General features: G+C 40.3%; 1 protein-coding gene across 19 annotated transcripts in view; it reads left to right on the forward strand.

Moving 5' to 3' along the window:
- The window catches only part of SOX5 (SRY-box transcription factor 5), a 655,394-nt gene that overhangs the window by 608,717 nt on the left and 24,909 nt on the right, over positions 1-21,768 (forward strand). For 16 of the 19 annotated variants that reach the window (XM_054804269.1, XM_054804526.1, XM_054804608.1 and 13 more), the window contains 2 exons: positions 10,701-10,878; positions 15,742-15,914. In XM_054804269.1, coding sequence (XP_054660244.1) covers positions 10,701-10,878; positions 15,742-15,914 — 351 coding nt within the window. The remainder of the gene's footprint in view (positions 1-10,700; positions 10,879-15,741; positions 15,915-21,768) is intronic. The other 3 variants (XM_054803996.1, XM_054804085.1, XM_054805105.1) reach the window with 1 other exon arrangement.

Raw genomic sequence — 21,768 nt, forward strand, 5'->3', positions numbered from 1 at the left:
AAATTCATGCTGAGTTTCTACAGTATAACAGAAATACTAGTTTGCAGTTGTTAATTTTAATTTCTAAGATGGTAGGTTTCAAAAGGAGCTGAAAGTGTTCAGCATCTCATGGGGACAAACTATGAGTCTTACTAATGAATCCAGCAATTAGTGGTTCATTGTGCCTGCCAGCAATTTGGCCCTGATACCGGTCCTGATGGTGATTTCATTTTTGCTGGTGTGAATCAGGAATAGGATCTGAAGTCTATTCACCAAGGGGGGCTGAATACTTCTTCAACACTGTTCTGCTTGTAATCTGCATTCAGTACTGACAGCAGCAAATGAAAAAAAGGAACTACAATATATTTCTATTTTAATTATGATTATTATGGTTGATTAATATGTTCATTAGGATAATTATATAATATCAATAGTACTTATTAAACTTAAAGGGTTGTAAATGGAGGTGTCCCCATGCAGTTAGATAAACGTATATATGATGTATGCCCACTTTGCATAGAAGCAACCCTTTTCATAGATTGAAGTTTGTATTTTCTCCAATTTTGTAAGTAGAGAATTGAGACAAAAGAGGTGGCCCTTTACTTTCTGTAGCCATTTGCACTTGTGCAAAATACTAAAATCACATTTGGTAATATTTTATCATAACTTCAGAAGGATGTCAATGACCGTGTGCAGAAGAAGGTTAGATAATGAGTCACTCATTCAAGTTCACAGAGACAGTTTGTTGGAAGGTCAGGAACTGAACCCGAGTCTCTTTGGCATGACTCAAGGAATCAGCAATAAATAAAGGCATGACTGTGGCACGGGAGAAGGAACAGCCCTTCCCAACAGGTATACTCTCAAGTAGTTAACTCCCCGTATGTAATTATGAGTGGGGTATAAATATTAAACAAATGCTTTTTTCTATGCATGCAGCACTCGATGGAGCATGTGTTTGCTTTGAATGTTCCCTACAGTACATTAAAATCCCTCCAGATTCTGGAGCTGCTGATTAGATTTCATCTTCTCGCTAAAAGGAGGTGAAATGAAAAAATACCTAGAAAGACAGAGTTGTAAAAGCATTTTGATTTTAGTGATCTGGGATGTTGTTAATAGCACACAGGCATTAAAGACGGATGAGTTTTGTGTTGATAGCTTCCCTTTGAAAAGCTATTAGTTGGAAAAACAAATTGTCAAGCAAGTCCTATCTACAGTTGCAAAACATATTTTGACATTTTTCTTACAGTTGTATGTATCTATAAATAAAAACAGTGCATGTTATCTTTGCACTACTTATTTGTAGTGCTGCATACGTTGCTGCCTCGCTTCGTGAAAAATCTACCTAGACTACATAGAGACACCCAAAGTCAGAGAAAGCACAGGTGGTTTTTGAAAAGGAATTTCTTAGCCCGCTGCCAGTTGTCCAAGTTGTTTGAAATCTCTTTTCTTTCAAGCTGTTTTGACTTGTTTCTTCTAAAGTTTTCAACAGCTGGGGGTTTTTTGGTTTTGTTTTGTCTTTTCCCCCCCCAAATCTTAGAATTCGTGCAGCATCTTTGCTTCTCCTGCCTGACCACAGCAGGAGGAGGGGTCTGTTGCTAATTTGTTTTGATACGGTACGCTTTGGTCTGTATTCTTTTTGAAATTAATTCCTTTTGCAGGTGTGAGGTTAGAGGTGGTGGTGTGCTCCCAGCGAAGGTGTCATCCACCACAGAGAGGAGGTGGGAGGCTTTGATCAGTGTGGCTTCTGTTTTCTTGTTGTTCATTTAAAATGTACCAGTTTGTAATGCTGTTTGGCTTTGCAGGTCCTTGTTTTATTTCCTTCCAAGTCCTTCCCCGTCCTTTCAGGTTTTGTTGTTTTCATTGCTGTTCATTCTGCTTAACATTTACTGGGGATTATCCGTTGGAGGGTGGTGACTCCAAGTTCAATTTAGGCAGCAAACAAAATCCAGTCTAATGTCTATTTCCATTTTTTAGACAGCCTTGTTATGGGTGGGAGAGTGTGTTAAGGACATGACACCACATGTTTAGACTTCTGGGGTTTATTGGGACAGAATTATGTAGCAAGGATTTAAAAAAATTATCTAACCAAGACCCAAGCTACAAGGCATCATGCTTTGGGGCATGTGCCACTCCAGTTTATACCCACCACAAGTTCAGGAATACATACTACAAATCAAACTGTTTGACAACTGTCGACTTTTTCTTGCAACTTCTTTTGAAGCAGTTGGACATATTGGGAGGCTCAGCACAGTATCAAAAAACCCCAAAACATTGGTCTGAGTAAGAGGAGCAATTGCTCTGCTCTTCCTTATGATTCAGCTGTTTACTCACTGTGTGAGAGTAAGCAAATCAATTAGCCACTTTGTGCCTTATACTTCCTGTTGGTAAAATAAGGCAAAAGCTGTCAGAGTAATTATGAGCTGTAATGAATTAATATACTTGGGGTACGCTGGATAGGTGATTTTCTTTCCCTCTTGCACTTTACTACTTGCCATGTAGTTCAGTGGGGGCAGTTTGGAAGAAGAATTCTTTCCCTTACTGTCCCCCATAATTTTGTGATCCTCTCTAATGATTTCTAGCTCTTGTAAAGAGATTTGCATGGTTAAAAGCAAGAAAAATCAGTTGTTGTCTTACCCTGAAGATTTGTGGTATCTGCGTCAATCCCTGCTGACCTGTGCCTAAGTCACTCTTCCTGCTTAGTAGCTGACTTGAGCCTTCTCAGAGAAGCGCTTCGTTAATAGCATTATACCAAATGAATAGGTACAGCAGTGATGTGAGAAATACAGCTGAACGATAATTATTAGAAGCAAAAAGCTAACAACAGGACCCAAGTTTGGCATGAAGTATGGACCAGGAGAATCCCAAGTGGCCAATCTCTCTGCACTGGCTCATGTTGTATCTTTACTCAACATAGACCCTTCTAATTTCAGGCCAAACCTGGCAGCATTTGCTCGGAACAAGCTTCGCTGAAGGGGGTTTTTTTTGTAAATGAGGCTACTGGGTTAAATTTTCAGTCACTCAGAGATGTAGAATGAGAAGGAGCTTTTTCATTATGAGGTGCAAGCAAATGCTAAAAGCTCTTTGTTCCTGCAATTTTGCTTCACGCTGTACTGAAAATCCACATACTGGGTCCTAAGCATTGTGGTGAGCAACTCTCACTTCTGCTTATTTCAGTCTAACAGAAGAGCAAATGCCCAAACGGCAGAATAACGGCAATAGGAGTAAGTCATTTACTTTTGTACGGATGAAAATGAATGTTTGAAGTTTGGATCTGAGTTGGGATAAGCATCCGTAAGTCGTCAGGGTTCCCTAGAGGTTGATGTGACTGAAAACTCATGATCAAGCAAAAATAGCCTAGAAATCTCTTACCAGCCACTTTTGTCAAACACATCGTGCTGTTTGTCTGTGGAGACTATCAGGAGACTTCACAAGGATGGTGGGTGTTTTGGCAGTCCAAAGCCAGCCAGAAACTGCAAGTATGGTTTGGAGGATGCTTCTCTGAGGATTTTAGAAACTAAATGAATGAATTTTGAGTAAACACATACCAGTCTGCTCATTTTGCTAAGCTGCGTGCCCTGGTGTGTTCTGTTGGCCAAACAGCCTGCCCTGAGCTCCGCGAGACCCCAAAGGGCTAGATCCCAGTGCAGCACTTGTCTTTCCTGAAGACTTTTAAAGAGTTGGTTTTAGGGTTCTGTGTGCCAAGTTCTAACCAGTTGCTAAACAAAATTAAGGCCTTTGCCCCAGGTCATCGTCATCGTTGGATGTAGACTTTGAGGAGCAGTTACATAGCTCTCTCCACAGACACCACTTTTAGGCTGCCCTGCAGGTGAAACAGCCCACACTCTTCCATGTCTGAGCTAGCTGGAGGACTAAAATGATCCTAGAATTGGTTGGTATTTGGTCCTCCGTTATTTCAGCATCTGTATTCTGTGGCTTGTAGAACAGAGCGATACTGCACAGTAAGCACCGTGCATCGGATAAAAAGGTTGTAGGGAGAAGGGGAAAGCATCCAGTTCCTAGGGCCTTCCATGTTTATAGACAGGTCATTTTGCATGCCTCTTTTTTGTTCCTCCTGTATCTGTTTGTGAATCCTGTGTACAATTTTGGGAAACAACAGTGCTAAATACAAAGGGAAAACCGCCCAGCAGCTCTCTTATTTTACTGTGACAATATGTGGACTAGACAAAATCAAAGCTTGGGGTTTCCAGGGCAGCAAATTAGTCTTTGTAACTGCAGACTTCTTTCCTGGCAGCTAGGCTTCCTGTAAAGAAAAATGAAAGGGGAAGATGTTAGGGATCTTTCTGAGAGGACAAAGTCCCCAGAGAATATCCTCACCGAGAGTCCCTAGCGTTGTAAAAGGACTGGGAAAAAACCCTGTCTGTCCCTGGTGCTACAAAATAGATTAAGTTGGTGTGTTCCTGCAACCACTTTTACCCATGAACAGGAATGGAGACCGTGTAAGAATACTCCCAGTGTATAAATCAGCATTTGGGAGTAATTTATTCTTTGAGTAGTTCCCTAAAAGAAGCAGATGAGAGAACAAAAAGAATATTTGTCACAAATATAAGGCAGCACAGTTCTCCCCTTTGTTTTTGGAGTCCCGTGAATAAGAGTATTTGGGCACTATCAAGTAAAGACTGAAGTGCTGACTTTGGTTGGGTAACATGCGCCAAGTCCAGAAAGTGTCTACCTTCTGAGAGCAATGCATTCAGAAAAAGATGCTCAGCAAAGCAACACCATAAAAAAATCTGCTCTAGTATAGATAGAAATCCAGGCTGAGATGTCTCTGCAGCTATCACAGAAGAAAAAGTCTGTGCACTTCGCAGGATCAGAAATAAAGAACAGTTCTTAGTATTTGCCCTCTGTCTTGTCTTTGGTGCCTTTTCCTTTCTGACAAGAGTCTAGTTGTACCTTGTGCTTTCGGTGCTGAAACTGATGGGCAGGAGTAGGAGAAAGTGACTTCTCTGAACGTGAAGAATAATTTTATTGTGTTTATTATCATATCATAACCAAGATGCCTGTTTATATATAGTCTCCATCTCTTTTTCTATGTAGTTAAAGACATTTCCACCTTTGCAGGAAGGGACACATTATTCTTAATCAAAGCTTCAGAATGTGGCAGGAGGAGGTACAGCTGCAGATGAGCATTATCTAATTCGCCCATCCTGTCATGTGAACATCCCTGCTTAATTTAATACAATTATTTCATCAGCGAGGATAATATCAGCAGCATGATTCATTTATACAACATGTTTCACAACTGCCTTTACCTCTCGGCTTCTTATTATCACTACTGATAATTTCACCGTGAGTGGCTTCAGAGGAGGGGTAGAGGATGCGAATGAAGCTGCCAGTATCTCTGTGTGAGTGTGTGGACAACTGTAGTTTCGAGGGACAGTGATGCCGAAGGATTTTCTTTGCATATATGCTGTTGCACCTCGGTTTCTGATATATATTGGTTAGGCATTTCTGGGTGAGCGCAAGACTGAATGGCTAAGCCACTGACTGGCTGCATTGTTCAGTGGGCAACAATAGCATCATTGTCTTCTGCCCCAGACATGCCAGTAAGTGCTCCATATTTTGCATTTCTCTTGAAATGAAGATCTCCATGAAACAGAAACAGGGTGGGGGAATGAGGCTTTGTTTCTGGTGAGGTGGCAGAAGCATTCTTTCAGAAACCCCCTCTCCGGCTTCTTATTTCTAACTCATTTGGCTGTAATTTGTACTGTCAAGGTCATTTAAATAGGCAGCAAGATGTGGCGAATGTGTTCCCAGAGGTCATGAAAAGCCTCTTTAGTAGAGCATGCTAGGCTGTGCTTATGCCAGGTCATTTAAGCACATTTGTATTGCCAGTCAGATGATGCACAGAGTAGTTCATGATTTTGTAATAAACCGTGCAACCTGGACCTTCAGTGTGTGCCACAGTGGGATACAGCACTTGGATTTAACTGACAGGACAATAATTCAGTAACTGTAGTCTAATAGTATACTAATCTTTAAAATATGTGAAAAGAAGTGAGATTATTAAATTTAAATGAATTGTCTGGGTTCTTCCCCATGACCACCCTTTTTTTCTTTCTCTGAGACTCGTTCGTTCATCTGGGCTATCAGTCTTTTATTCAGCACTTGGTGTTGAAATAGTGCCATTTTTAACAAACGGTTTAGAGAGATTCTCAAAATCAGATTTTATTACCTTCTTTTTCCATATCCATTCTCCATAGAGATAAATTAACCGGTTATCTTAGGAGGAAGTAAATAGAGACAGCATGATTGAAAGATTTAGAAAAGACACCATTTCAGCCAAGTGTTTGCAACATGGGTGACTGCGACTCAGAATTCCCGGCTCTGTCTGAAACTCTGCTACTATGTTACTGTATGACTGTGACCAAATGCTTTCTCTTTCTCTCTCTTGCATTTTTTCTTCACATATTAACAAGGACTTTGTGTTTACCTAGCATTTTACCTTTTCAAAGGACTGTACAAACCTTATAAAAGCAGTGTGATGCACACTCAACTTACCAGCAATATTTCTGCTTAAATGTTGCTTGTCAGGAACTTATATTTGGAGATTTCCAAAGTCTGATGCTTAAGTATGAAATCTCAAAGTTATACAAATCCAGCTTGAGTGAAGCTACAAAATACAGCTCTTGAATATTTCGTTTACCCTTCAAATTCTGGTGTAGGCGAAGGCTTCCTGCTTCTTCCCTTGTATGTCTAGAGATCAGCTGGGGAAAAAATCTAGAGCAAATCAACGATTTAAAGGTCCCCAAGCTCCAAAGTTTTGGTTAATGACAGTCTTCCAATCCAGGGGAGTAAACCACCAGCTCTCCCTAAAATAGCGACTCTTCTGACACTGCTGTGATACAGGGGATGGGAATCTCTTTACCAATGCTTTGCTCTTGCTGTGGGTACTTCATTTTATTAGCCCTCCGTCGTGTGTTTTCGCTTATGCTTTATTCTCTACATTTATTTTTTTTGTGTGTGTTTTGTTTTGTTAGACAAATGCACTACTTTAAAGGAAACATTTCATAACCTTTAATCAAGATCATATTTTACTTTCATCACATCTGTGTTTATATTATTACAAGCCTTTTGGGTCTTAACGTCCTCTGGTCTAAGCATTAATCGTTTTGGCTGATATATAAATAAATGTTTGACTTTGTTTAACTCTTTAAAAATACTGGCTTGGAAAAAAAACCCTTATCAATGGCATCTTAGAATAACTGCATGTCAAAAAAAGTCAGGGCCCAATCAATACTGAACTTCCTCTAATAAAAAATAAGTACAGGGAGTAGTTCTAGATTCTGTGATCCCACTGTATAAAATCGCATCTCCTGGCTGTTGAAAGATACCATCTACCTGGAGTGAACATGCTACATCTATTTTTTTTTCTTTTTACTACTCTTATTTGCCCTAGCTGTCACGTTGCACTTACTTACACACAGCCTTGATATAACTGAGAGTGAAGCCTGCTAATCTATAACGTGGGAAAATGTTAGCTAGGAGATTTCATAGTTAAAAATAAAGGTAGGCCAACACCTAATTCTTCTCATGGTTATGCAGGTGCAAATCAATAATGAAGACAGTACAGCTCATGATTTAAACTGGAAGAGCAGAGAATTTTGAATTGATGTCTACAGATAGGAAAAAGAGTGAAATGGCTCGCTGAGTGTAGGAGTGAAGATCCTAACAGTCATCTTCACACTTAACACAATTGTATATTATTACGTGTCTCCCAGATATTTTTTAGACTCCCGTGGAATAAATCAGTGTAGTTCCACTGTGGTAAAGGAAATGACTTAAATTATTATCAACTCATGATCCAGCATAGGATTTCTAAACTCTCTGACTCAATTTTTAATGTATTTGACTTCCAGCGAGGATTTGAGAATGCTCTCTGAAATAACACAAGTAAAAATGTTATGAAGACCAAACAGTGAAGTAATATCATTTTGTAAATACATATAATAGCTGAAAATTGTTTACTTATCCTCCTTTATGAGAACCAAGCTTCTGTGACCTCTGATTAATTTACCATTAGCCTGAGCACACAATGAAAGTGAATGAAGGGGCAATTTGGAATGACATTTATCAGCTCTGGAACTGTCGACTTCTATTATTTCCACAAGGCCTTATACTCTTGGCTCCAGAGAAGGCTGTGCTGACTTGAATGAAGAAGAGCATTCTTACTACCAAGAATAGTTACAGCACAGACAGCTTCATTGCTGGATGCCTGCGATGGAAAAAAAAAACCAAACCACCACCTCCCCCATTTCAAAATTGCATTAAATGAGAGCAAACCCACTGTTCTATAGTAGACTTGCACAAGACCTTGCCTTCACACCAGGCTAAAAAAAGGGAACAGAAGAACTGAGGAAAGGAAGAAGGAGCGAGAGAAGGGAAGGAAATACACTTTAGAGGGACAGGATAGCCGAGGGATTGAGTCGAAAGGATGAGACTGAAAAAAGCCTTTCAGCACAAGGGTGTGGGTTGGAGTCCAAGCTGAGTTTGCAGCGCGTGAGCACCCTTCCCACCAGAGACTGGTTGCTGCTCCGTATGGACTGAAGTGCTGCTCACGCTCAGATTTCCAGTGGCCGGAGAACACGCTGCAGCTTTCACTACCGTATCTGAAACTAATCAGCCCCTTTTGTTGAGACTTACAACAGAGGTCAAGAATTGAATATACATGGAAACTAACCCCTCTTGGATTAAACTGAAACAAGTCTGTGGGCCCCTTTGCTTTGCTTCTGATGCTGCCTTCCAAATGATGACTTTGCTCTTCAGGGATCCTTGTCTGACATAGCGTCGTTGTGTTTGGTCGGTTTGTTGGCTAGTTTGTACTTACACATTTATGCAACTATCTCAGTACTGATTTTACAACATTATAGTTACACTGCTGTGGGATTTTTTTTTTAATTATTTAATTGAAATTGGTGGAACAGCAGAGCAAGTTCCCTTCCATTTGGCTAGTAGGTTAATCTATTTTATTCTCATACAGATGGATTTGTATTTCTGTAAAGTAACGAATACCTTCTTAAAATGTCAAATGCGGGTTGAACTGGGTGACGTTTTTAACCCTGAGGCTTAAGTCTCCTAGAAGATCAACAGAACTCTGCCTTCTAGGTGCCTAAGTCACTTCTGAGAATATAGAATATAGGCTCCTACGGCAATTTCATGCATTGATTTTTTTCCCCTTTATTTTATGCACGAGTTGCATCTAGGACGGCTTAAATACCACTTTAAAGATGACAACTTCGTCCATGATGTCCCTGATATGTTGGTCTGCTAAGCTTTAATTTATTTTTAACTATGACTATTACAAAAGTATAGAAATAATCAAATATAACAAAAGTGCTTTGCTCAGAGCTTGCTTCTTTAAAGTAGTGGAAAAGTTCTATGACAGTGCTTTGCAGAATTGTCCTGTGTTTGGAGACGTACATCTACATCATACTTCCACAAGCGAAAGGCAACTATAAAGTTCCTTCTTTACTGCAGCACACCACCCTCTGTGGAAAAGAATCACTATTATATTATAGTAGTTACAGATGCCTTAGTGGTAACAGTAAAACATTCAAACATTATGAGTCTAATTCCAGTCAGCTTTGCATTGCTCTAAGTCAGGAATAATTCTATAAAACCGAAGGTACTTACAACTTAGGGAGATCAGAATCAGCTGCTTCAGTGCCTAGAGCCAAAACACAATGGTGTGATGTAACAATTCCTGTAGCTAAAGGATGGCTAAGCTAGTATGTGATGGTTGGATCTAATACCATATCCATTAGTTCTGGTTATTTAAAAGTCCGTTAAAATCACTTCTAAAATATCCCCCTTGTTGAAAAGCTTTTTCTCCCTTCCCTCTTTTTTTTTTATTTTTCCTCTTACTGTATTTTATTTTGGTCAAACAAAAATACATGACTTAGAATTTTCATGTGTTTTATAGCACTGTCTCTTACTCTGTGTAATCAAGCCAGGTTTAGGAATAATTCCAGTTACCCTGCAAAAAATGTCACCCAATTTTTCTGTTTTCGCGTAATAATAATTACTGAAATCTTGACGTTCACCTCTGCAGAAGATGAAAAAATCTAAGGGCTTGTGCAGAATTATCCAGGTTATTGTTTCAAGTTTTGTGGAATGAAAGGGCAGGTTCTTCCTGCTATCTTGTTGTGGTGGGAGAGAAGTATTTATTTCCTATGATATTTTTGTGCTTGGAATTCTAAGCTTGGGAAGTTCAGAGGAAAGCACAAATACTAAAAAAAACCCAACAAAAAACCCCAACTGGAAACCCATTCACTGGCACACGTTTGCCCAATTTGAGTGGTGACGGTTGAATTTTAAGTGAAAATGCTCTTCAGTTTTTAATTAATTCATCCATATCGAGTTTAAAATAAAATAAGAGTAAAATATAACTGTAAAAATGCTCTTCATTTCCATCATAGAAGCATATATCTTGTTGATGGGAGTAATTTCTTTAGAGACAATTCCTACATACAAAGTGCAAATGGAGAATGTTCCCTGATCACGTCATGTTAATTTTCCAGTTTATCAGTCATCTCAGTTCCACACTGAAATGACAAGATGGTATCACATTTGATCTTAATATATACCATACAACCTTTCTGGTTTAGAAGTTCGTATGAGCTGAAAACAACTGTCTTTGCTTGGACGGTGTTGTGCCAACAGCAGTTTTTTAATAACATTCTTTTCTCTTCTGCTCATCGTAGGATGAAGTGGCCCAGCCTCTGAACCTTTCAGCCAAACCCAAGACATCTGATGGCAAGTCTCCCACATCACCCACCTCCCCTCACATGCCAGCTCTGAGAATAAATAGCGGGGCCAGTTCACTAAAATCCTCCGTGCCAGCAACATTAGCTAGTCCTTCGGCCAGAGCTAACACAATAGGTAAGCTCAGTTTAATTTATCCCTCCTTATATGATTAGTAGATGTTACTGGAGAGTGGGCATTTATCAGCAAGTGCCAGACAGTGGGTCTATGAGCTGTCAGGGGCTGACCGTAGTACTACATTTGTTGATGTCAGTAGAGAAACTCCCACAGACTTACCATTTCAGGAGGAGTATCTTAACTTTTACAGACTCGGGAAACAAAGACCTGTGTTATTTCAGAGACTGCTTTATCAATAAAAGTTAATAAATGCTGTTAGTTTAATGGCATACATTAAAGATGGCGACCTGTCTAATGGTGAGCATTAAAGACCCATGATATTGTACTGTGTCATCGAAAAGTGATGGATAAACTTTAAAAAAATTCCCTTTAAGTTAAAAGTCTACATAGGCAAATACATCCTTGCAAAATTCCAAGTTTAATCCTTAGTCTGCTAAAAAGCTGCATGGAGCATTATTTTACCTAGTAAGCAAAACAGTCACCAGGTTCGTTCAAAAAAACAAGTTTGACGTTGTATCTAGCAAAAAGTCTTGACTGGCTGTTTTTAACACTGTTCCAGAAAATAGCTTTAATTCTTCCTCTTGCCAAAACTACCTATTTGCCTAAAGACCATCTAAATAATAACGGTCCTAGTGGTGATTTTACAAGTCTGATGTGTTAAAGGGAACGCTCTTTGTGTGTATAAACAAAATGTGTACGTGCCCCATTCATCGTCTTTGTTACTGAAACATGTTATTCCATGAAGTGATCAAAAATAACCTGAATTAAGATTTCAGCATGTAAATCAAGCTCTGTTTAGGGAATTAAGTGAGGTAGATAGTTGTACCTTTGCTACTGTGTGTCTTACTGCTCCTAAAGCATCTCCTGCTGGCTGCTTTCAGGGATGGCACAAAACCCAAAAGAAGCCATAGGTCAAACCTATCAGAAGCTGTTTCTGTGGTATCTGATACTACATACCACTATGTAGTAATATCTTTTTGTATCTCTATGGGCCTCTCCCAAGCTCTCTGTAGTCCATATTTTACCTACAGAGACACCAGGAAGATCCGTACTTATGTCCAGATCTAGCTCCCACTGTATTACCCTCCCACTGTGCTTACACAATTATTGCTAATGTTGATGAGAGTTACATATATCAGACAAATAATATGCTTCTATGCCTTTTAGAAATGAAAATAACTTTATTTCGTATGATGTGTTACAACTATATAAATATTTTGTAAATACCACATTGTTAATTGCTAATGCATGTATTATTAACCCTACACTGTTTAACTGTGGTAGGTAATAATGTATTTCATCTTTAATTTGCTTGGCCCTACTGCTCTCCATGTACAATGCACCAAGTTTCAATTTTTTCCTATGAAATTTTTTGTCCTTAATAGAGTGAGCATCACATTTAGATGTGGAGTTAAGCATCTGACCTGCATCTCAGTGACAGGACATCTCTTGTTCTCTCCTCTCCAATCTTCTTTCCCTACACACCTGATATTTTTCATAGGTTTGAGGCCCCTGCAATTTACTTCTTTTAACAAAACGCAGATTTTGAAATGCTGTACCTGTAATGAGTGATAATGTAATTGGATAAAAGCTGTGAGGATGAATGGAGCTTTAAAGGTCACTCTTGTAAGAAGAATTAATGTGTTATACCATTAATAAACCATGGAAAACTGTGGAGCAAAAGATAACATACTTAAGTTATTGTTAATGACATAGAGTTCACTGCTGTATATCTCTCAGCTACAAATATAGAAAGTGACTTTTTGAGGTTGCTGAGCAGTATCACTGTGCATACTGTATATATAAGATAAGCAGTCTTTAACTGGTGCAGGAGTTGGACAGACATAGCCTACTTCTAACAAAGGTTTATCCTTTAATGGAGAAGAACGAAAGGCTTGTGAACACTCTACAGAGTCTTTTCCTGCTCACTGCTAGGTCAGATCCAACCAAAGTTACAGCAAGCAAAACTCATTACCACATTGAAATAATTTGGTGATCTTAAAAAAGTAAGCATGAAATTTCAAGTCACCCTCCAGCAGGAGCTACGCCACAAAAACATTTGATAGCATTTTTAGCTAAGGTCTCTAAAAATGATAAACTGGATTACTTTTTTATCTTGAGAGATGAATCCCTCTGCAAAAGGTCACTGGGAAACATGCAGGCATTTGCCAGACAGGTACTTCCACCATTTGAATGATTGGAGCTGTTGATGCAAGGCCCACGTTGTCCGTCCAAGGCGTGTACACCCCACCTTGCTGGGGTGTGGCTGAGCTGTCACTTTTCGCTGCCACTAACTTCAAATTAAAACCGTTCTCTGAAAGCAGTTCTTTAGGCTGCTCGGCACCCATGGCATGGAGAGATGCTCGTGTATTGTTCAGTTGTCTTCGGAGGACGTAAACTTACAGCCTCCTATGATTAAGAGTATAGCTGCATTTGGGCATACAGCTACGTAGTCCTTTTCTAGAGCTATCCTTATAGTGTATAAATTATGCCACAGACTGAGCAGTCACAAATGTCGTGGCTTCATGTATGACTTTAAATCCAAGCATTTCTTTTTGGGAACAGGCATATGTCCGTGTACTAAAAACAGAAACAACTTCTCTCTGCCCTTTGCCATTATCTTCAACATCTCTTTGCTAGTTTGGCAATCCTTGTAACTAAGTGCATTTTATGTAATGCAGTTCCCCTCTCTGTCAATAATTCACCACCTACCCTAAACAACAATAATTTACATTCAACTCACTTCTATATTAATCATTTCCCTGCACACCAGCATCTTGGCAGCTACTGAAAAACATAAGGAGTGCTTGCTTTTATTCACTGTCATGTGCCAAACTGTCTCAAAGATAGCAGTATTCAGGAAAAGCCAAATAGTCTGGAGAAGGGCATGAATTCCAGTTCCTAGGCAAATTCGGCTGTATTACAGATTGAAAGTATTATACCTAGCCTAATCAAGAGCACAACCAGCAGTAATACTGCTGTCTGTTTGTTTGTTTGTTTGCTTCCTTTTTAATTTATTCTGACTACATGCAAGCTTGATCAGTAACAGATGCAAAGTGGGGAAGAAACCCAGCAAGTTGATAAAATGGAGGTGAAAAAAAAAATCAGCTGGTAGCATTGTGCTGGTGCAGGTTATATCCTTCCTTATGCTGGGAAAGCTGGAATTGCTGGAATTAGATTGGCTGGGAATTACTGAACTGGGTCATTTGATAAAAGCAACGTGGATCGAGTTATTTTGTACAAAACTTTCAGGGTTCCTGGGTATTTAGCCAAAAGCTAACTGTTAGTACAATTAACAACAGTCAAACCGCACAGAAACTTTTCTTCTTAGTTTTTGCACACCAGGGAAGATGGGTATACCAGTCTCATTCTGCCTGCAGTCTGAAAAAACCAACAATAAAACCCCAAACCAAACTAAAATCCTGATAGCAACGCAGCGCTGAACTAATCTGACATCAGCTTCTTCCCCTGAAATGTTTTAAGCAGCAAGACAATGTCCTACGTTTTTTGGCAATCAGCGGATCAGATAGAAGAGTCTAGCAATACAACAAGGATGTGTAATCTGACATGATTAGACAAGGCTCTTTAGGAACAGAACATTCATAATTGAGACAAAGAAAGAGTATTAATAACACTTTCCTAACACGGCAGTTAGCCATTTTATATTTCCTTTCTTTAATCTTAGTGTTTTTCAACAAATCATGGGATTTAATAGCGTGTTTTGGCAGATTAGAGGATTTATGGCCCAGATGTTTTTTGTTCTAAAAATGGATTAGGGTGTAAAGTTTGCTGGAATCCATGGAACATGTTGAGGCAAGCCGGTCATTTTGTGTGTGATTAGTGCCTGCCTTCTGTCTCACAGTCCCTCCATCTGTCACAATTCACCAATGGATCTGGTTAGATTTAGCCTCATGTCACAAACAGAAGTCCCTTTTCTGGGCAATTTCATATTACAGATTCATTTTATGCCGTTTTTATGCCCTAGTTAAAAGACAGAAAGAAGTGTGTGCGTGCGCGCGCGTGTGGGGATGTGGAGAGGGGGAGGGAGATTGATAGATATTAGCCTCTCCTTTAATGTTTGAAAAATAGACTGGGGCTTGGAGTCTCCCATCAGTATTCTATCCTACAAATCACATGCAGATCGTAATAAGTATAATCTACAGTACGCTAAAAGAAAAAAATGACGAAGTGTCACATTTAAAATTAAATAGTATTAGCTGTGCCGGTGATGCTTGTAACATTTTAAAAGGAAATAATTCAGTGACTACTAAGGCTAAGCCCTAGGCTGTGAATTTGCAGCAAAACAGTGGACATTTGACCTACTATTAGCAGCATGAATAGGAGTGGGAACGTAGGTCCATGTAGCTGTGGTTTCTTATACATTTCTGAATGACAGGTGGTGGTGGGGAGCATTCAGTGGATGAGGTTTCTCTTCCCAGCCATTATGCATTTCATATCTATAGCAAACCACCGCCACCTGTGGTTTATTTTAATGTATTCACAAGTTTTAAGAAGGGGAAGAATGAAATGGTCTATTTTTAAGAGTTTGGGATTGCTGGCATGATCAAAGCTTCCCCTAAGTCTTATCCGGTTACATCCTGCTGCATACAAACCACAGGGCTAACCTCTGCAGCGTCAGGGAAATATTGAGACTAATGGGATCAAATATCAGGCCGATGATTTTGGCGCTGGGGTCTCTCATGCTTTCTATCCAGGTGGCTCTATCATAACAGTAAGAGAATTACAAAGTACGGATGGGTTTCTGGGCATTACCTTTTAACGCTCGTTAATAATAATTAATAACTGTTGGTGCATTTCATCGATGCAAGCTAAAGTGTTTTCTTGTAACTTTCTTTTTTTAAGATATCCTTTCTTCTATCACGTCGTCAGGTTATTTAAATGACCACGATGCTGTTACCAAGGCAATCCAGGAGGCCCGACAGATGAAGGAGCAACTTCGGAGGGAACAACAGGTGCTGGATGGGAAGGTGGCCGTTGTGAATAGCCTGGGTCTCAATAACTGCAGGACAGAAAAGGTGAGTTTCTGAGGGTCCCTTTGCAAAGCGTGAGAGATTGCATTTGGCTTTCCCTACAGATACATAGGTTCTTCCTTTCCTCCTTTTTTTTCCGCCTTTTTCTTGCTCTATTTTCTTCTTCCCCATTTTTAAACAGAATAGTTGCTTCTTTCAAAAAAAGTTACAAGTAAAATGAAAACCACAACCAAAAGATGACATGAGAGAGAGACCTGGAGGCCCTTGGGGGAGAGAGGGGAAGAGGCAGAGATAGTTATAGCCCTCAGAGAACTTTGGAGGCCACTAATTCCAAGTTCCAGCCTGTCAACCTGTATTATGAGGAGGTGATCTTTGAAATCTCAGGGTCTAAGTGGAAATCTTGCTTTATGGAAATGCTTACATGTGTTTGTGAGATGAGCTGGATTTGAAAATATTCAAGCTTCTTTAGGAACATAAGCTTTGCTGATACTCAGGCTCAGCTTCTGGGTATTTAGCCTTGTGAGGTTGTCATATATGATATTTTGTGACCATTGCAATGTAGCACTGTCATGTCATGTTAGATGACTGAATAAAATAGAAAAAATGGAGAATTGACAACACAAACTGCACCAGATATTTGCAGTGAAACTTAGAGGCAGCGGAACGTATGGGCCTTACCACCTTCTGCTTTTGAACTGGCCTGTGAAGCTATGCTATAATGAAATATCGACAAAGTGAATATTCTCTAGTAAAATTTGTGTATGTCAAAGAGGTCGTGATTTGCTGCTTTTCTCTGGAAATACCTGATGTCTTCCCGTGCACTGCCCTGGCTTACGGAGGATAAATAGACCTGCCAGTCTTTGCTGCCACATTTACAGCGAGCTGTCCTTACAGTACTGCCACCTAAGATCTACATCCAAACTCTTGCGTGCGTCTCAACATCATATGCTTAGCCAGACTTTTTCCTCAATTCCTCTCTTCCCCTGCAATATTTTCTGAGGTGATACAGCCTTGTCGTGCAGCACAACAAAGATGACCATAGTTGCATTTGGTGTGAACTGAATTTTATTGAAACCGCTTCTAGTGGCTTTTAACTGTAAGGCCTTGTGTGAATCACTGAGATAGGCAGATAAATAGAATGAATAAAAATGATCAGCTATTGAGCAGAAACTTGAAAGTCAGTCATCCTAGGAAGCTTGTGAGTCAAACAATATTGTCCAGAATGAGCAGATTGCTAATTTGGATAGCTTTCCATTTTCCCTGTTTTTAGATGGAGTTTGATCAATAAGCTGCGAGAAGCCAGCAGTCTGGGTAATGAATGTTAAATGTACATGTGAGTCTCTCACTACTGTACTTTTTTCATCAGCCTATCCTGGGTGTAAGTGTTGTAGAAATTACTCCAATTTCATGCACTTTCTTGAGAGGAAGGGGAAGGAAAAAAGAGGTCGGTGTAATAGGTATCTGGCAGTACATACAATCTCTCTTAGAAGAATAAGAGCACCGGTAAGGGAAGAGAGAAAAGAAAGAGAGGGATGGAGCCTGTTTACAGCATTTCACATAGAAGAGTAGCAGAAGGGAAAAGGGAAAAGCAGAGTGTCAGATATAAGAAGAAGTGATCACAAGCACAAAGGAATTTATATTCAAATATTTAAGCATTCTTGAAAGGATGCTCGGAGCAGAAATTTCTTTTCTCTGCTCCCCATGTAGAAATGACTTTAACACTCAGCCAGATGCTAATGCAAAGTGACTCAAGCTATTCCTCGCAAGCATAGCTAAATTGCCGTTATTTGTTAAGCGCATTGAATTCAGCTGTGGATACAGCAGTTGGTTGCATTCAGAAAGCATCTGTACCCTTTTTTTTTCTTTTTTTTTTAATCCTCCAAAGCAGAGACAACTCTACCTATCTCCCCCCTCTCCTCCCTTGTGCTGGCTGGGAATTGTCAAGTGACAACCGACCAAATCCTTTTGGACAGGAAGCCTTCATCCTGAGTTCTATATACTTGCAAAGCAGGCCTTGTGGTTGGATCAGGAAGCCCATTAAAAGCACTTTGATGGTATGGAAATTCATCTTCATGAAGCACCCAGGCCCCTAAGCAGCATGCTGTTTAGCTGTGGTTACAGATCAGTCATTCACATCGGAGGGCAGTAATTGTGCTGACGGCTTGTTCGGCAATGGAAGTACATAAAATAATCCCAGGCCCTCCACCATGGCATTGCGAGTTAATCTTCTTTAATACAGATCAGCTGTTGTTCTAACACATGACTTTATGCTGGCTCTAGTGACTCTGCACAGCCTTTTGATTAAGTAACAGGAGTGGAACCATCTGCATTCACTTTATTCTGTTACTTTCCTATTGTTGGGATTCTCCCTACCCCTTCTGTTTTCACTTCTCACCCTCAACCCCAGTTGAAGTTTATTTTCCTCTCTAATTCATGCCTCCTGGTGGGCTTGTGGAGGGCAGAGAGGAGTTCTTTTACAAGGTAGCAGGAAGAAAAAATTGTTTGCTCAATTGAAAATTTTTATAAAGCAATGGTAGGGGTTGGGGTTTTTGAGACAATAAATGCCAAATCCTTATTGGGGTGCACTGATTTTTTTTTTATTATTTTATTTTATTTTAGAGACAGGAAAGGACAGAACCAAGTCTGAGCTCTCCTAGACTATAGTGGCATTTGAGGTGCTGGGGTGACCACTTAAGCCACCAAGCACTAGTTAAGAAGTTGCACTTTTTATCTTGTAGGGTCTCCTGAGCTGTCTCTTACATTTGACCCAGGAGAGGAAAAGATGTAGGCTGTGAAGTTTAGGTACTTGTTCTCCTTTCCTATATGTGCTCTAGGCTCTCCACTGACCAGCCAGCTGTGAAGTTCAGATCCAAACACCCCAACTTCTCTAAAGTTTATGTCTGTTTGATCTAGGACTTTTAAAGTTTTCTCTCTTATTAAGAGCAAGATTTGAGAGGAAGGAAAGTATTGCCATTTTCAATTAAATTTTATTCTGTTTTTCCCTGTTTTCAAGGGAAAGAAAAAGAGTTGGGACGGTGGGTAGTGAGAAATAAAGTGCTGCAATGTTACCGCTGAGGGTTTCCCTTCAGAAGCTCAGGGTCCTGCCGGGGGACTTAGAGGCAGCCCCCTGAACTTTCGGGATGTTACATTTGCTCACTGGTTGCTTCCCGACAGGGAGATTTTGAGGTGGGGAATGGAATTAAAAGAGGGTTAGCATAATGTAGCTATGTGTCCGTGGGCATATTTGTACTTAGAAATGTACATTATGTTTATAGTTATGTACAGAAGAAAGACTCTCCTTCCTGTAGAGTGATCTCAGTCTTCATAGGCAACAAACACTCATCTGGGGCTATCCCAAATTTTCCTCCCTTCTTTGCTGCAGTGGCTAGTGTAGTGATGCAGACCTACGATTCTGTGAGACCTGTTGAGTTTTTTTGTTGCATGAATTGCTGCTGCGCCTAGCAGTGAAGGTAAGCTCTGTGCAGTTCTGAACGCGTATGTTAGGTTCTTGGTAGGGATTTATCTGCCGGGGTAGCTGGGAAGGCTCAGGGCTGGAAATCACCTCTGTGAGTCTCTGGCTCTTGGGGCTTTTCTCCACACATGGGCATGACCTGTTATCTGTCTCATGTTCCCAGATGGGTTGATCCCTGTGGACAGCCAGACCTGCCAGCTGTAAGGCAGTAGTCAGACAGGAATTTTGTGGAATTGGAGAGAAACTGTATAAAAGGAGTCATAAATGAGAAAAGATGTTAAAAAACGGCTAGGATGATTTGCGTGAGTCACTTTATGGGCATCCAACTTGGACCATCTTGAGGGATTTGATTTTCAGAGGATTACAGTAAAAACTATGAGCATCATGGTGAACATGGATTTTACTAAAACCTATTTTAATTGCAAATGCAATAAAACATATTTTTACATTACTTTTCTTGGAAACATTTCCGTGTATAAATGAGAAGTGTGTGTATATGTTTTTCTGGTTTCTTGGAAACCCAGGAGCATAGTTTTATTTGTAATTGTCATCTACAGTTAATTATAGCTTGATATGTACTATACATAAACAATGTTACCTTTTATACACGTAGCTCAGAGCGCAGATTGTCATCTAATGCAAACACCACAACGGGCAACATCAGCAAGTGGACTCTGGTCTATTTGTTCAGTCCCAAAACTGCCTGTTCCTCTGCAAAGGAGATGTACACAAACACAAAGAGCCAGCATGTGTGTGCATGCATACAAGCCTACGGTGCACTCTTTCAGAGATACACAGCACAAACACGCACTGAGCTAGCCAGTAAGTTTTTGAATATAGTCAGACTCTCAAACGTTTGTGTATGTACCCTGGGAACTGTAAAAAAGGAGGAAGGGGGCACGCAAGCAGGTATTTGAGCGTGTGCCTGTGTACACTGGTACAAACACAGGTGCTGTTTTTCGAATGCTGGTGCCCGCTGCTAAAGGCGGCTGGGACAGTTGTCTGAGCGTACACAGCCGCACAAGCATTTCAGGTGTGTACAGACGCGGTCACACTCATAGCACGCTCTGCGATGAGTGCATCCGAATACGTATACCTCCTGTGCTGAAGTGTTTCTTAACCTGTGATACCAGTTCTCCCTGTTAGCCCTTGGAGTGTGTCCTTTTAAAAGGCTCTGACATGTACTTGTCTGCTGGGCTGTAACTAAAGAGCTATTTGTAACAGTATTTATTCCAGCATTGTAAGCAGGAGCCTATTTATTACTCATGGTTGTGGAACACCGGGTTCAGGATGCCTTTCCTTCCCATTCCCACACACCCCACCTCCCACCCTCCTCCCCACTCCCACCTCTCCCTCTTCCCCTTAAGAGAGTGCCAAACATGAAATGACAGTGACCAATGTTGACTTAATGTGGATGTTTAATAATGAAAAAAGTGTGTCAGTTCCAGCGTTAGTTACAAATGGCAGTAAGTATATCGGGTGGCAGCCCTGTAATAATTTTACATCCATCATTCCTTCCTGATGCCTCGCTGGCTGCCTGATGGATGGGGATAGCAGAGTTAACTCTTGAGAAACTGCTGTGATCTGCTGAACTGAAATGAATTCTGTCCCTGCTCTCCCCTCGGGGAGGAGGGGAATATTAAGAATCTCAAACCCGCAGATCCTGCTGTCTTTGAGAAATAAAACACTGGAGCTCACTTTACTAAAGGCATAAGGAGGAGCTGGTTTGACACATGGGATTTAAATTTCTCTTGCAGTAGAGAAATTTACTTCAATAATATTTTTTCTCTTCCCCTAATGGTTAAATTTGAACCAGAAAGTCAAGAAAAAAACAGAGGAGAGAAGAGCAGGGAAGAGAAGAAAAGAGTAGAGTTGGTAAAACAGAGCCTGACCCCATGCTTGCTGCAGATGCTGAGAGTCTGTGGGTCAGACGAGAGTGAATAAGTTGTAATGACTGAAACTGGGAAGAACAGGACCTGGCGCAAACCAGGCTTCCCAACCAGGACAAACCCACTGGAAATAATTCTGGAGGTGCAGTACTAATATCATAAACCAAATCACTTTGTGAGAGTCAAAACCTGCCCATTTTCATAATCTCCATAGTATTTTACTGGAAAAATACTTTTGCATTCCCAGTGTCTAGCAGGGCTATATTACCCACAGACATTACATACACGCACGCTTATCCCTGCAAGTTCAGCAGACTGCTAATATATACGTCCTGTAATTTGTAGCCCACTCTATTCCTCGCTGGCCTGTAAAACACTAGGAAAGATGATCAGTGTAATATTTTTGTTCTCTTCTCACAGTGTGAGCTGAGATCCTTCTGTTTGGAATAATTATTATACAATGTGGGGACCAGGGAGTATCTTACAGACAATGGACTGTTACAGTCCCACAACACAAAAGTTAACGTGTTATCCTAAC

The sequence above is a fragment of the Grus americana genome, chromosome 1 (assembly GCF_028858705.1).
Source record: "Grus americana isolate bGruAme1 chromosome 1, bGruAme1.mat, whole genome shotgun sequence".
NCBI lineage: Eukaryota > Metazoa > Chordata > Aves > Gruiformes > Gruidae > Grus > Grus americana.